Below are 17,989 nucleotides of genomic sequence, written 5' to 3' on the forward strand. Positions count from 1 at the left end.
ATGTGGGAATCTCTTGAAGTGAGGTTTTACATTAAAAGAAATTTAATCACAGTGAAAAGATCTAAGAAATTAAGAAATAAATAAGAAAAGAAAAAGAAATACGTAAATCTAGCAAAAGTATCTAACGATAGAACAAGAAAGTTGTGTTTTTAAAAATTTTATAGAACTTGTCCAGAAATAGGCTTAATACTTTTATATTTGGTTTGTTGAAATATATTTTTAAAGAGATTTGTCTTGATTTAACATACTTTCAGTTATCAGGTTTTGCATTCCACTTTTGACTTGAATGCCCCTCATAGGTAAGAATGTACTGCCACCTAGTGGATGATTGCACTGTAAATTTTAGTCATTAATCATTTGAGATTTTTCCTATGAAATACGTATAGTTAGAGTATAGAAATACGTATAATTGGAAATGCCTGAGTCTGGGATTGGAGAGAAAAAAAATGAGTTGGGAAAGTTTGTCGCTGTCCATGGTCTTAAGATTCTTGTGTCTTGAGAGATACTCACACAGTGCATTTTTTAGAATTTTTATATCGTAAGTGAAACTCTCATACTGTATAGTCTAGATTTATTAAATGTAAAGTGAAATAATTCAAGCCTTTTTTGTTTTCATTTTGATTATTATTTCTTACAGCTCATCAAATAAGATTCTGAAAATATTAAAATATTTCATTTTAAGTGTTTGAGTAATTACTATACATACAGTATAAATACAGTGTATCTCTTGTTCTAGTTCAGTACACATATGGGGAAGACTTCTGACCTCGTAGTTTTCCAGAAAATGATCATCGACACAGAAAAGCCACAAAATGTGCTGTGTTATAGCATATTTATGGAAAGTTGACTAGAAAGGAAAAGTGTGGTAGGAAAAGGTCCACAAGCAATGGGGATGACTGCAGGCTTATGAAAATTGTCAAGCGAAGCCATTTCAAAACCTTGGAAGAGGAGTGGAGTGAGGCCCGAGTCAGTGCATCAAAAGCCACCACACTTTTGTCTTTAGGAGATGGTCTATAACAGTTGCATTTCTGGTATGAAGCCACTCCAGAACCAAAGACATGGTCAGAAGTCTTGTCCCTGGGCTGTTGCTCCAAAGTCCTCTTTTTATATTAAAGTAAATTTTACATTTCATATGGAAATTAAAGAGACTTCAGAGTCTTAAGGAAGAGAAGAGAAGCACTAATCCAAGTCGCTTGAGGTCCAGTGTAAAGTTGTACAGTTGGCGATGATTTATGATGCAATGCAATCTGATGGTGTCCACAGTGCCAAAACTACCACTAACTGGTTTGCCAACTGACACTTCACATTGGACCAAAAAATTGAAGGAAAAAGAAATATGTAGCTAATATCCATCACACCCTCGCAATGGCCGTCACAACAATGACCACACTAGCCACCCTTAAAATAACTGCCTTTTTCCATTCTTCCTTTAAAAAAATCACAGTAACTCAGTACATTGTTTCATCAGAATAATTAACATACACAAATGAAAATAGTCAGATTAAAATGGTTTAAAGTTCTTTTTATTTTAAAATTAAACTCAGAAAGGTTAAAACTTAATACCAGTTGGAAATAATGAACATAGACAGTAAAATGACACCCTGCTCTGAAACAGATCAAGCTTAGCACAAATGTCTTTGAGCTAGACTCTAAACTAATTAGTTCGATATTTAGATTTACAGATTTGCTCATTTACTCCCCATCACTCTGGTAATGTGTAATACTGTAAAATGTTTAGTGCCTATAGGCTGACATGTATAGGATGAAGATTAACATATAAAATGCCAGTATTACAGACTTTAAAACTGTGTATTTTCACGTGATAAAATCTTCACACTCATACACTGAAAACCCTAATAAGTTAATTGGACTAAATTGATTGAGTAAACTCGTTGCCTCAATTTAATTGAGTAATGGAATCTTTCAAAACTTGCATATTTAAGTTTATTTAACTTGGCGGTTTTGTAGACTGTACTTAAATCATTTAGTTCAACAAACTTAGCACTTATTTAATGTACTTAAAAAATTGCGTTCACTTGGTATAAATTTTTTTTAAGTGTACTTATATATTTAAGTTAACTCAACATGAAAATGTAACTTAAACCTGTTAAACAATGTTCTTATATTTGAACTGAAATAAAACAATGAGCAGCATTTTTAAGCTTAGATTTTTTTTATTGACAAAATGGCACAATTTCCCACCGGAAAGAATGTTGGAGAGTATTTTATTAGGCACACAGCATGTACGGCATGAGCAGCACATTCACACAGAAACCACCATCCAATTCAGCCTCAGCATGAACTAGAGCACATTTCACCCGTCACCCCTTACCCACACACACACACACAAACAGGGCCGAAGCCACTAACCCAAACACCCTTCCCCAACATGGTGAACACACCGACATCCCCGCAAAGCATGCTGGTCGTCAGCCGCCGCCCCGCCCACGCCACATTCACATTTGTGAAAATTGACCTTTTGAAAATGTTTTTTCCCCCAAAGGATTAATCATGATTTTGAGTTCACAACACTTGAAATCTTAAGTTTATGCATTTTGATGGTAAATAAGTTAAATGAACTTATATTTTTAAGTGATGGGTCCAAAAAGCAAAATTTTAAGTAATGTTTAGTCAACATTACTTGATTGTATAAGTAAAGACAACTTTAGGGTTTACAGTGTACTTCAACACCATGGACAGCAACAAGATCCTGAGCAGGAGCTAAAACAGAGTGGCATGTAGTCTAGACCATGAATAAATAGCTATTATTTATACTATTAGCTAAAATATAAAAAGGATTTACTGTATTTTATAACATAAGCAGCATGTAACAGTTTGACACGGCCTGCACAACTATAATGTATATATGCAGATAATATGTAGAAATATGTGTACAAATAATGAAGATGAAGCATAGACTGAATACCATTATTTTGAGACAAAGACAAGTAAAGGCCTAAATGTAATGATATGCCTTCCTTTTTTTATAATGTTTATGTGCATGTTATAACTAACATGCATCCTAAAGCGAATTTGTAAATGGAAGTAGACTGGACAGTCGTGCTATAAAACGATGACAGAAAAACAGGCTCATCACAATGTGATCATAGTAAATCCAGATCAAAAATCAATCATTTCAAGAAACTTAAAACATAAGATAAATAAAATAATAAAGAGGATACAATTACAATTCATTATACACTACAAGCCATTTAAACAATTTTAGTGCATTTCGGTTTTTCATTTTACTAAGGGCATCTGAGAAACATTTTAGATCATTTTTAAATATAATAAACAGAGGAGGAGATTTAAGATATCTGCATTTATGAATGTAGTATTTTGCTTACAAAATAATATTATTAATCAGATCACACAAAACAAAGTATTTTGAATAAGTAAATGCGAAATTAACATCTACAGTACCACGCGCTTTTCTTCCAGCCAGTTCTGCAGTGCTTTCCAGAAAGAGAGAGAATAATTACATGTAAAAAATATATGTTCTGTATCTTCGGATGAGTGTTGACATGGATAACAAGACATATTCAAAATTAAAATTTAAATGTAGCAATTTATTGGAAAGATATTTATCGCTTAATATTTTAAAGTGCGTTTCTGTAACTTTGGGTAGAAGAGGGAATTTTAAATTGACTGTTCTGAAATGTTTGACTGTATTTTTATCAATTGTAGTTAAAATATTTCTTTATACTTGAAATAGCATGACCGAATAATAGTTTGTCTTATATGGTGTTGGTGTTAAGTTTACTTTCTATTTCGATATCACCAACATATAATGAGGGAAGAGCAGCATTAAGTTTGGAATAGGAGAGGGAACATCTAATAACCCTAACCCTAACCCTTACCCTCTTTATAACTGAGGAAATTAATAATAATTTACTGCATTAATAACAGTAAAGTACTGTTTTGGATGAGAGGCAAATCCATGTTTTAGAGTGAAGGGGTTGTAGTCTAGAATATTTCCACCCTCATCTATTAGATCCAGTATTGACCAGATATTTCTATTAGCCCAGTCCTCATAAAATAGGGATTTGTTTTGGGTAAAATATATTTGTTATTCCAAATAGGAGTTTTGTGGGGTGTAAAGTTGTGTGTGTGCAGAAATTTCCAACATAATAAGACTTGTTGGTGAAATGCTGATAGCTTCACTGGAAGTTTGGGTAAATTATAACCACATCTGAGTATAAAACGAATACCTCCCAATTTACAAAACAGTGCAGAAGGTAGTGTATACTAAAAGCTACCTAAAATATTACTTAAATTACCTAAAAATATACTGGAGCCATTTGAGTTTTAACTAAATGTTCATACTTTCTAATTCAATTATATTCAAACCACATTCTTCGTATGCTTTAATAATATCCGATTTTTTTATGTAATGAGTTTTGTGTCTCCAAATAAAGCTATAAATGTTTTGGTCGGATGTTTTTTATAAAATCTGATGAGGGTGCCAAAGTGAGAGCTGGGTAGATCAGTCTAGATAAATATTCCAGTTTAGATAGAAGAATCCTCACAACTCAAACTTAAATTGTAACGTAATACTTTGAAATACTGGATTTTCATGATCTGTAAGCTGTAATCATCGACATTTAAATGTAAAATATAAATGATATTTTTCATTTTATGTGTAATGAATCTAGAAATAGAGTTTAATTTTTTTAACTGGATTTTCCACATTGTTAAATTTGATGCTCTGTTTATAAAATGCAGAACCAAAATATTGAAATAAATAAATAAATAAATAATTTAGACATAGCTTTGGAACCCTTCACCAACCCAAAAGATATATATACATGGAGGTGTTATTAATAATTACTTCATCAAGAAGTATCCAACAGGGTGCAGTTACTGTGGAGGGTCAAATGTGTTCCTGTTTGGAGTTCTTTCTTGCTGTACTTCCACAAAGCACCAGTTTTGTCTCTATTCATCCTAAACATAGTCTCTACTGCCTACTAGCATCTGGAAAGAGGTACTGCAGCATTTTAGCCACAACTGAAACACACTTCTGAAAGACAGGTTTCATTTGGTTTCCTCAAGCTCAGTAAACTAAATAAGAATAAAATGAGATGCTCCCTAGCAACAAAATTAATTATTGTACTGGTGTATTTAATATAATATTGTGGCGTGGGCGGGGCGGCGGCTGACGACCAGCATGCCTTGCGGGAATGTTGGTGTGTTCACCATGTTGGGGAAAGGTGTTTGGGTTAGTGGCTTCGGCCCTGTTTGTGTGAAGTGTGTGTGTGACGCGTGGAATGTGCTCTGGTTCATGCTTAGGCTGAATTGGAGGTAGGCTTCGTGTGAATGTGCTGCTTACACTGTTGTGTGACTGTGTGTAAAAAAAAAATTAAGTACTCCCACTGCCACTGCATTGGGCAGCAAGTAAGCTCACTCGTCTCTCCAACATCCTTCTTGGTGGTAAAACGCTACAATATGATGTTTATTTGATTTATTATTATTCATCCATATATGTTTGTTTGTTTGTACAAACAAACCATATGTACTATGTTTTGTTTTATTTATTTATTATGAAATCAAATAAAAATATGGAAATCTGCATCGATCTATTTTTACATGGGCTTACCAACTCAGTGTCTAAAAAATATATTGTTGGCTGCATAAACTTTATTTGCTTACCCTTAAGAATACCATATTTTTTATCTACATGATTTTTATGTTTTATTTTATTTTTAATAATTTTTTATATTTTTTATATATTTTAATAATATTACAGTAAAAATATGTGCATAAAATGTGTATAAAAATAATTGAGTGTGAAGTGAAAATCCTGGACTACATGCTAAATGATTAAGACTCCACTCCTGAAAGGAATTTTATTTGTGTTTGATGCTTTATTTTAATGTACATTTTGTATGCATTTTTTAACAAACAATCTACAAAAATAATGACAAAAGAAAATCTTAAAAAGAGGTTGGAAGCCAGTTCAGTGACATGGTCTGTATTATTGTGGTCAATACATACAGTTACATCAGTTAGTTGTGTTTTTCTGCTGATTAAATCATCCTCCTGCATTTACCAATTTATAAGACATGCTTTTCAGTGTCCTTTCATTTGTGCCAGAAACACAAGCACAGAGATAAGTGATGAAAACAAGCCCCACTAGCAGCTAATGTTGAAGTCGCACATCTTTAATTTGTGTTTAACTTTTTTGAAAACATAGTGGTCATGGAATATACTATTGTTCGAACACAGTTGGAATAAAGCTCAATAATGAATAAAGGTCATGTTACATGTTACCGTGTAATTGCTGTTTACATTTATTGTGTCAAAAGTTAAGCAAATCAGGCCAATAATTCTGCAGAAAGCACAACGCATGTAGTTATTCAGGTTACTGTCAATTTTTTACAACTTTTTTTTACACATTACTGAAAATAAATAGCCTACTTCGACACTTCATAAATAAATAGTGAAAAAAACTTTAGTTATTAAGGTGTGCACAGAAACAAAACCTGTAGCATAAAATCTTATATACATACATACATCTATTAAATAATTATTGTTCTTATTGTAAACATGTATTACATTTTCTGGATTTTCTTTTGGCACAAACATAACACTGTAATGAACAATAAAGAGAACACTTGCTTATAGTCATTTGTTACATAGTTTTTCTGTTTTGCAAAGTTATCGTATTGTGTTATAAATTACACACTCATCTGATGAGCCGTCTTTCCTTCTTTCAGCTTTGGCTTTAGTCTTGGTAAACTGCACAGCTGCATAATTTAGTGTTTCACTCTCAGACTCCTAAATAATAATAATAATAATAATAATAATAATAATATTAATAATAATAACAATAATAAATCAAATAAACATAATAATCATATAAAATGGGAAAGTGCAATAAAAACACCAGCTAAACAAAATCAAACAAACTGACTGCACAAGTTATATCTCGTCTATTATAAAAACCAAATTATGAATGTAGTAACATTTTAAATACATAAGACACATACCTGCCTCGTCCCTGGATGTTTCACATAAGTATTCACTATAATACAGAAACACACCTATTAGTCTTTTTTATACAAATAAAATTGGTATAATTATGATTTAAGTACTTTAATGACAAATACTCATACCTCTGGAGTTTTCTATATTTTTTCTTCTCAGTACAAAATAAATGAGACAGAATATCAGAAGTGCACACACACCTAAAGCCGTCCCCAAACCCAGCACTGTCGATTACAAGAGACTGAGTTACTTCTGTTATACTGTTATGTCACCGCATTATAGAGTATCAAAATTTTATTTTCTAGATGTATCTTGCATTTATGTGTTATGAATTCAGATTAATTAATAAATGGTGAATTATGAGACATCTTACCTGTTTTCATGTTAGTGCTGTTTCCATGCAGTGTAGGTTTAAACACGATTGAATTATCACACAGATGTGGTACAGATGTTTCTAATGCAGTAGTAGCATCTGTTAACATTTATCATAATTTAATAAAGCATCTGTAACTCAGTGTTGTTAGATAAAACAGTTAGTATTTAACTATTATTATTACTATTTATAGTATTAAGGAAAAACATAATCACAGTAAACCAGTAGCTGAATCAATTTTAGTGAAAATCCCACCTTTAATTTTTAAATAAGTTCCATCTGCAAACACAGGGTTATTTTCCATCAGGGCACAGTAGTACATGGCTTCATCAGACTGAGTGGTTTTTAAAATGGTCATATTGAAGCAGTTCGAAAATCTTTCAATTTGAAAATCTGAATTTTGGAATCCATTATAAAATGTTTCTCCAGTACTTTTATATATCTTGACCATAATCCGAGGTTTTTGTCTATTTGGTTGTTTAAACCAGGCGATTATCCCAACTTCATTTGCAGAAATACAACACCGGAGAGTAGCTGAGGTTCCGATATCCACACTGAGCTCTTTATCAGGCTGAAAAACTGCTTACACTGTATCTGGAAAAGTAAATGCATTAATCAAATTTAAAGAGAGATTAAAGATCAGCTTAAAGAAATGACATTGGAGGTCCTTCTACACACAGCTTGCAGAAAAGTGGTTGATAAAAAGTTACTTTATAGATTAAATTCCATCATTATAAATAAAATTGATAGGATCAATAATTATAAGTAATGGAAGTAAAAAGAAATTTATTAATCAAACAGCATGGGAACTTGTTTTCATTACTTACAGATGGTGCTAAAGCTCACAATCAAAATCCAGAAATTGATCATTGTTCATTTCTTAAAATTTACACCCCAAATAGATCAACAAAATATGAATGCACTTGAAGCATGATTTCAATTTATATTTATACGATTGGTGCTCTCTAATGACTACGCCCATATTACATGATAGGCTGATTTAAAAAAAATAAACGCACCAGATATGGTAAACCAGCGTTGTTCTCCTACCTACATCTACCCCACATATTTCCATCTTGATGTTTTGGTGTTGCACAGAGATATCTTGACAATGATTCTATGACAAAATGGAAAATGTGGTTTGTTTTTACACTCACGTCTCGCTGTTCGTTTTATTTGCACTTTAAATTCAACACGTTTGTACAAAAGTAAGTTGCACGGAATAGTGGGTCTATCAAATGCTAGAAATGTGTTTGTTGCTTAAACATGAAACACAAATGCAACCACAAAGCCAACGAATATACAGCATCACTTACAGTAGTTTGTTATTAATGCAGGCTGATAAAAAGTGATGAAGTCATCCAGAAACACTGAATGTCTTCATAAATATTTGTATATAATGATCGGAAACTAGCTGGTAAAGTCAAGGCCTGCTGTGTGACCTGAAACAGATCAGTCTTAGCACAAGGTTTGTCACAATCAAAAATACACAATAATGTACAAGTGTCAGTAATTTTAAGTATATAAATTAATATGTAACTGCAACATTTCTTGAATCCAATATTTTAACCTGACTTTTGGTACACCCAGATTCTATAGAATAAATTTATAGTAGTATACTATCATAGCTTAACATGAGGATGTTCAAGTCAAACTGGGACTTTTCTGTTCAGAATAGTATAATCCCCTGATACACTAATGCACTTATCTCAACATTTCACCAGTGCTTGGATACCATCAATCAGACTGCCTGTTTCATATCTGAAATTCTGGCCTCCCAGGAACTCCTTTAATGGCCCAACATGTGGGAATCTCTTGAAGTGAGGTTTTACATTAAAAGAAATTTAATTACAGTAAAAAAAATCTAAGAAATAAAGAAATAAATAAGAAAAGAAAAAAAATGTAAATCTAGCAAAAGTATCTAACAACAGAACAAGAAAGTTGTGTTTTAAACATTTTATAGAACTTGTCCAGAAATAGGCTTAATACTCTTATATTTGGTTTGTTGAAATATTTTTTTTTAAAGATTTGTCTTGATTTAACATACTTTCAGTTATCAGGTTTTGCATTCCACTTTTGACTTGAATGCCCCTCATAGGTAAGAATGTACTGCCACCTAGTGGATGATTGCACTGTAAATTTTAGTCATTAATCATTTAAGATTTTTCCTATGAAATACGTATAGTTACAGTACAGAAATACGTATAATTGGAAATGAGTCTGAGATTGGAGAGTAAAAAAATGAGTTGGGAAAGTTTGTTGCTGTCCATGGTCTTAAGATTCTTGTGTCTTGAAAGATACTCACACAGTGCATTTTCAGAATCTTTATATTGTAAGCGAAACTCTAGATTTATTACATGTAAAGTGAAATAATTCAAGCCTTTTTTGTTTTCATTTTGATTATTATTTCTTACAGCTCATGAAAATAAGATTCTGAAAATATTAAAATATTTCATTTGAAGTGTTTGAGTAATTACTATACATACAACTTACTATACATACTATACATACTAAAATATAAAAAGCTGTATTTTATAACATAAGTAGCATGTAACAGTTTGACACGGCCTGCACAACTATAATGTATATATGCAGATAATATGTAGAAATATGTGTACAAATAATGAAGATGAAGCATAGACTGAATACTATTATTTTGAGACAAAGACAAGTAAAGGCCTAAATGTAATGATATGCCTTCCTTTTTTTATAATGTTTATGTGCATGTTATAACTAACATGCATCCTAAAGCGAATTTGTAAATGGAAGTAGACTGGACAGTTGTGCTATAAAACGATGACAGAAAAACAGGCTCATCACAATGTGATCATAGAAAATCCAGATCAAAAATCAATAATTTCAAGAAACTTAAAACATAAGATAAATAAAATAATCAAGAGGTTACAATTACAATTAATTATACACTACAAGCCATTTAAACAATTTTAGTGCATTTCGGTTTTCCATTTTACTAAGGGCATCTAAGAAAAAATTTAGATCATTTTTAAATATAATAAACAGAGGAGGAGATTTAAGATATCTGCATTTATGAATGTAGTATTTTGCTAACAAAATAATATTATTAATCAGATCACACAAAACAAAGTATTTTGAATAAGTAAATGCGAAATTAACATCTACAGTACCACGCGCTTTTCTTCCAGCCAGTTCTGCAGTGCTTTCCAGAAAGAGAGAGAATAATTACATGTAAAAAATATATGTTCTGTATCTTCGGATGAGTGTTGACATGGATAACAAGACATATTCAAAATTAAAATTTAAATGTAGCAATTTATTGGATGGATATTTATCACTTAATATTTTAAAATGCGTTTCTGTAACTTTGGGTAGAAAAGGGAATTTTAAATTGACTGTTCTGAAATGTTTGTATTTTTATCAATTGTATGAGTTAAAATATTTCTTAATACTTGAAAGGGGTGGTATGACCGAATAATAGTTTGTCTTATATGGTGTTGGTGTTAAGTTTATTTTCTATTTCGATACCACCAACATATAATGAGGGAAGAAGAGCATTAGGTTTGGAATAGGAGAGGGAACATCTCATTAACATCTTTATAACTGAGGGAATTAATAATAATTTACTGCATTAATAACAGTAAAGTACTGTTTTGGATGAGAGGCAAATCCATGTTTTAGAGTGAAGGAGTTGTAGTCTAGAATATTTCCACCCTCATCTATTAGATCCAGTATTGACCAGATATTTCTATTAGCCCAGTCCTCATAAAATAGGGATTTGTTTTGGGTAAAATATATTTGTTATTCCAAATAGGAGTATTGTGGGGTGTAAAGTTGTGTGTGTGCACAAATTTCCAACATAATAAGACTTGTTGGTGAAATGCTGATAGCTTCACTGGAAGTTTGGGTAAATTATAATCACATCTGAGAAGAAAACGAATACCTCCCAATTTACAAAACAGTGCAGAAGGTAGTGTATACTAAAAGCTACCTAAAATATTACTTAAATTACCTAAAAATATACTGGAGCCATTTGAGTTTTAACTAAATGTTCATACTTTCTAATTCAATTATATTCAAACCACATTCTTCGTATGCTTTAATAATATCCGATTTTTTTATGTAATGAGTTTTGTGTCTCCAAATAAAGCTATAAATGTTTTGGTCGGATGTTTTTTATAAAATCTGATGAGGGTGCCAAAGTGAGAGCTGGGTAGATCAGTCTAGATAAATATTCCAGTTTAGATAGAAGAATCCTCACAACTCAAACTTAAATTGTAACGTAATACTTTGAAATACTGGATTTTCATGATCTGTAAGCTGTAATCATCGACATTTAAATGTAAAATATAAATGATATTTTTCATTTTATGTGTAATGAATCTAGAAATAGAGTTTAATTTTTTTAACTGGATTTTCCACATTGTTAAATTTGATGCTCTGTTTATAAAATGCAGAACCAAAATATTGAAATAAATAAATAAATAAATAATTTTGACATAGCTTTGGAACCCTTCACCAACCCAAAAGATATATATACATGGAGGTGTTATTAATAATTACTTCATCAAGAAGTATCCAACAGGGTGCAGTTACTGTGGAGGGTCAAATGTGTTCCTGTTTGGAGTTCTTTCTTGCTGTACTTCCACAAAGCACCAGTTTTGTCTCTATTCATCCTAAACATAGTCTCTACTGCCTACTAGCATCTGGAAAGAGGTACTGCAGCATTTAAGCCACAACTAAAACACACTTCTGAAAGACAGGTTTCATTTGGTTTCATCATGCTCAGTAAACTAAATAAGAATAAAATGAGATGCTCCCTAGCAACAAAATTAATTATTGTACTGGTGTATTTAATATAATATTGTGGCGTGGGCGGGGCGGCGGCTGATGACCAGCATGCCTTGCGGGGATGTCGGTGTGTTCACCATGTTGGGGAAAGGTGTTTGGGTTAGTGGCTTCGGCCCTGTTTGTGTGAGGTGTGTGTGTGACATGTGGAATGTGCTCTGGTTCATGCTTAGGCTGAAGTGGAGGTAGGCTTCATGTGAATGTGCTGTTTATGCTGTTGTGTGACTGTGTGTAAAAAAAAAATTAAGTACTCCCAGCCACTGCATTGGGCAGCTAGTAAGCTCACTCGTCTCTCCAACATCTTTCTCGGTGGTAAAACGCTACAATATGATGGTTATTTGATCTATTATTATTTATTATTCATCCATATATGTTTGTTTGTTTTGTTTTATTTATTTATTTATTATGAAATCAAATAAAAATATGTAAATCTGCATCGATCTATTTTTACATGGGCTTACCAACTCAGTGTCTAAAAAATATATTGTTGGCTACATAAACTTTATTTGCTTACCCTTAAGAATATCATATTTTTTATCTATATGATTTTTATGTTTTATTTTATTTTTAATAATTTTTTATATTTTTTATATATTTTAATAATATTACAGTAAAAATATGTGCATAAAATGTGTATAAAAATAATTGGGTGTGAAGTGAAAATCCTGGACTAAATGCTAAATGATTAAGACTCCACTCCTGAAAGGAATTTTATTTGTGTTTGATGCTTTATTTTATTGTACATTTTGTATGCATTTTTTGACAAACAATCTACAAAAATAATGACAAAAGAAAATCTTAAAAAGAGGTTGGAAGCCAGTTCAGTGACATGGTCTGTATTATTGTGGTCAATACATACAGTTACATCAGTTAGTTGTGTTTTTCTGCTGATTAAATCATCCTCCTGCATTTACCAATTTATAAGACATGCTTTTCAGTGTCCTTTCATTTGTGCCAGAAACACAAGCACAGAGATAAGTGATGAAAACAAGCCCCACTAGCAGCTAATGTTGAAGTTGCACATCTTTAATTTGTGTTTAACTTTTCTGAAAACATAGTGGTCATGGAATATACTATTGTTCGAACACAGTTGGAATAAAGCTCAATAATGAATAAAGGTCATGTTACATGTTACCGTGTAATTGCTGTTTACATTTATTGTGTCAAAAGTTAAGCAAATCAGGCCAATAATTCTGCAGAAAGCACAACGCATGTAGTTATTCAGGTTACTGTCAATTTTTTACAACTTTTTTTTACACATTACTGAAAATAAATAGCCTACTTCGACACTTCATAAATAAATAGTGAAAAAAACTTTAGTTATTAAGGTGTGCACAGAAACAAAACCTGTAGCATAAAATCTTATATACATACATACATCTATTAAATAATTATTGTTCTTATTGTAAACATGTATTACATTTTCTGGATTTTCTTTTGGCACAAACATAACACTGTAATGAACAATAAAGAGAACACTTGCTTATAGTCATTTGTTACATAGTTTTTCTGTTTTGCAAAGTTATCGTATTGTGTTATAAATTACACACTCATCTGATGAGCCGTCTTTCCTTCTTTCAGCTTTGGCTTTAGTCTTGGTAAACTGCACAGCTGCATAATTTAGTGTTTCACTCTCAGACTCCTAAATAATAATAATAATAATAATAATAATAATAATAATAATAATATTAATAATAATAACAATAATAAATCAAATAAACATAATAATCATATAAAATGGGAAAGTGCAATAAAAACACCAGCTAAACAAAATTAAAAAAACTGACTGCACAAGTTATATCTCGTCTATTATAAAAACCAAATTATGAATGTAGTAACATTTTAAATACATAAGACACATACCTGCCTCGTCCCTGGATGTTTCACATAAGTATTCACTATAATACAGAAACACACCTATTCGTCTTTTTTATACAAATAAAATTGGTATAATTATGATTTAAGTACTTTAATGACAAATACTCATACCTCTGGAGTTTTCTATATTGTTTCTTCTCAGTACAAAATAAATGAGACAGAATATCAGAAGTGCACACACACCTAAAGCCGTCCCCAAACCCAGCACTGTCGAATACAAAAGACTGAGTTACTTCTGTTATACTGTAATGTCACCGCATTATAGAGTATCAAAAATTTATTTTCTATATGTATCTTGCATTTTAGTATTATGAATTAAGATTAATTAATTAATGGTGAATTATGAGACATCTTACCTGTTTTCATGTTAGTGCTGTTTCCATGCAGTGTTGGTTTAAACACGATTGAATTATCACACAGATCTGGTACAGATGTTTCTAATGCAGTAGTAGCATCTGTTAACATTTATCATAATTTAATAAAGCATCTGTAACTCAGTGTTGTTAAATAAACCAGTTAGTATTTAACTATTATTATAACTATTTATAGTATTAAGGAAAAACATAACCACAGTAAACCAGTAGCTGAATAAATTTTAGTGAAAATCCCACCTTTAATTTTTAAATAAGTTCCATCTGCAAACACAGGGTTAATTTCCATCAGGGCACAGTAGTACATGGCTTCATCAGACTGAGTGGTTTTTAAAATGGTCATATTGAAGCAGTTTGAAAATCTTTGAATATGAAAATCTGATTTTTGGAATCCATCATAAAATGTTTCTCCAGTACTTTTAAATATTCTGACCATAATCCGAAGTTTTTGTTTGTTTGGTTGTTTAAACCAGGCAATTATCCCAATTGTATTTTCAGAAATACAACACCGGAGAGTAGCCGAGGTTCCGATATCCACACTGAGCTCTTCATCAGGCTGATAAACTGGTGACTCTGTGAGGGATTGGGCAGTAACCCAGCGTCTACCAGGTTGGACTGGATCTAGAAAATGTAAACTTAATAATGTAAATAATTTATTTTAGACTGTATTAAACAGGAATAACCTAATAATTACTTTAAAAGATCTATATTGGAGTTATTACTACTCTATATAAAGTGTTTTTTTTTTTATCAAACTAAATTGGAATAATCGTTCATATTACTTACACATGGTGCTGAAGATCAAAATTAAAATCCATAATTTTGTCATTTTTGTATTTGTCAGAAATCTTACAGTGTGTGCATCTCATTTATCAACAGAATATGAATGCGGGTTGAAGCATGGATTGAATTTATACTAGAAGCTGTCTGTACTGAGAAAGCCCCAGCGTACAGTGTGATTGGATGTTTAAAAAAAAATCAAATAAGCACGTGGTATTGTGATCTGCCTACACCTACACCACATATTTCTATATTAGTATTGCACAGAGACTCAATGACAAAGATGCTATGATAGAATGGAAAATGTGGTTTACCTTAACACACACATGTCTACACAAACCTCATTGTTTATTTTAATTGCCCTCTAAAATTAGCTTGTCTTTACTAAAGCTTGCCTATATGATCATAGTCATTGAATTTTGGTATTTAGCTTTTATTATTAACAAACTTGACAGTGTTGAAATTACAGTGAGTTTAGCTCAAATAAAGATAAAAAAGATTATTTCCCTCTAGATAAATAATAATAGTTAACACTAAATAATTAATAATAAATACCCCTTATAATAATAATAATAATAATAATAATAAATCTTTTAAACCAATACAAGCTGATAAATGAGGAACAAGTGTGAGATACTAGTTTAATATAAATAGTAGCTGTATAGGATTAAGTATTATGGAGCCTTTAATGTCTGTTTAAATGTCTGAAGTGAATTAAACAATATATCTCTAGTTGCCTATGCAGGTTTTTATTGCAAGGACTCAAACTACTCTATGTTTTTTTTTCATAATTTTTATTTTAAAAAGATTTATATATTCTATAGTTATTAGCCATGAAGTGAAATATTTCCAGTCTTTTTTTATTTAAATTTTAATGACTACAGCTTGCAACTCATGAAAATAAAAAAAATCCAGTACATCAAAATGTTATAATAATTTATAATATATATTGCGAGTTCAATTTTTGTGTGATGCTGTAACCTTTAGCAGCCGGGGGTCTAGAGAGAGCTGATTGGCAGAGCTCTCTTAGAGGGGAGGGATGAGGGGTATTTAGTGCGTCTGTAAGTTCATGAAAGCGGAAGGAGCGGGTAGCCCTGTCCTCCGAGTGTGTTACAACCCCCCCAAACGGCCGTGAGCGAGCCGGTCGGAAAGATGCCTGGTAGCCAATCTTTATTGATTGCACATTCCACCAGTATGAGCAGAGTGTGAAGGTTTAATTAGCAGAGTAATAGCACAGTTTTGCTTAACCTACTGCAATGCACACCACATCGTGAGTGACATATCAGAGTTTAAAAGAAGACAAATTGTTGGCTGGTGCATCCGTGACCAAGACAGCAAGACTTTGTGATGTATCAAGAGCCGCGGTATCCAGGGCAATGCCACCTAGAAGGATGAACAACGTCCAGCAGGCCCAACTGTGGATGCAAGAGGAAGCTGTCTGAACATAAAACCACAGCTGCCCAACTTACTGCAGAATTAAATGTGCACCTCAACTCTTCTGTTTCCACTGAAACTGTTCGTCGGGAGCTTCTCAGGGTCAATGTACATGGAGTTGCTATAGCCAAACCTTTGATCACTCGTGCCAATGCCAACCATCGGTTTCAATGGTGCCAGCAGCGAAGATCTTGGGTGGTGGACAATGTAAAACATGTTTTGTTCTCTGATAAGTCCACCTTCACTGTCTTTCCCACATCCGAGAGAGATACAGTGTGGAGAAGCCCAAGACTGTTAAATGCCAAAGTGAAGCATGAGGGTGGATTCTCTAGGCCAAATACTTGTGCTAGATGGGTACATCACTGCCAAGGACTACCAAACCATTCTGGAGGACCATGTGCACCCAATGGTTGTATCCTGAAGGCGGTGGGTGCAATGTATCAGGATGATACTGCATCAATACTCACAGCAAGACTGGAGACAGATGAAAGTGAAGTTAAACATGTCCTATGGCCTGCACAGTCACCAGATCTAAATAGCATTGAGCCACTTTGGGGTGTTTTGGAGAAGCGAGTCAGGAAACGTTTTCCTCCACCAGCATCATGTAGTGACCTGGCCACTATTCTGCAAGAAGAACGGCTCAAAATCCCTCTGGCCACTGTGCAGGACTTGAATCTTTTATTTCCAAGATGAATTGATGTTGTATTGGCCACAAAAGGAGGCCCTACACCATACTAATGAATTATTGTAATCTAAAACCAGGCGTTTCAGTTTTATTGTCCAATCCCTGCAGTTGTGCACTTTATCATAACATTGTGACACGGCATGGAGGTGATCGGAGAAAAGCTGGAAGCCTCTGCACATGATCCTGGCAAACTCCACAACATCTTCTCCTCACTACTCAAACCACCGACTCCCCCTGCCCCTTCCTCTCTGACTGCTGACGATTTTGCCACATTCTACGATGGGAAAATTGCAGCAATCCGCCAGTCCTTCGCTCCCAAACAAAACTTCCCTTTCCTCCAGTAGCAGACTGGACCAAACTTCCCTTTCCTCCAGTAGCAGAATTCTCCAACCTGTCATCTGATAAGATTCAGCAGATCATCTCATCATCTAACCCCACCACCTGTTCATTAGACCCAATCCCTTCCAGAATGCTTTAGGCCATCTCATGAGACCTCCTTCCCTTCACCACAACCATCATCAACCATTGGATATGCAAATATGAGGTAACCTAGAGGGGATCTACATCTGCCCCCGGTAGACTGGTGTCCCACAGGGCTTAGTATTTGGTCCTATTCTGTTCTCCCTCTATACCTGGTCTCTTGGTAAGGTCATATCA

The 17,989-nt window shown here is 33.0% G+C and overlaps 1 gene segment (V, D, J or C); it reads right to left on the bottom strand.

Annotated features, from left to right (window-relative positions):
• Nucleotides 1-14,264: 14,264 nt before the first annotated feature.
• Nucleotides 14,265-15,358, bottom strand: LOC128531270 (T cell receptor alpha variable 13-1-like). The segment is given in 3 exon segments: nucleotides 14,265-14,499; nucleotides 14,641-15,054; nucleotides 15,220-15,358. Coding segments are annotated over 3 exon segments (573 nt in total).
• Between the last annotated feature and the right edge of the window lie 2,631 nt (nucleotides 15,359-17,989).

Source organism: Clarias gariepinus, chromosome 10 (assembly GCF_024256425.1).
Source record: "Clarias gariepinus isolate MV-2021 ecotype Netherlands chromosome 10, CGAR_prim_01v2, whole genome shotgun sequence".
Taxonomy (NCBI): domain Eukaryota; kingdom Metazoa; phylum Chordata; class Actinopteri; order Siluriformes; family Clariidae; genus Clarias; species Clarias gariepinus.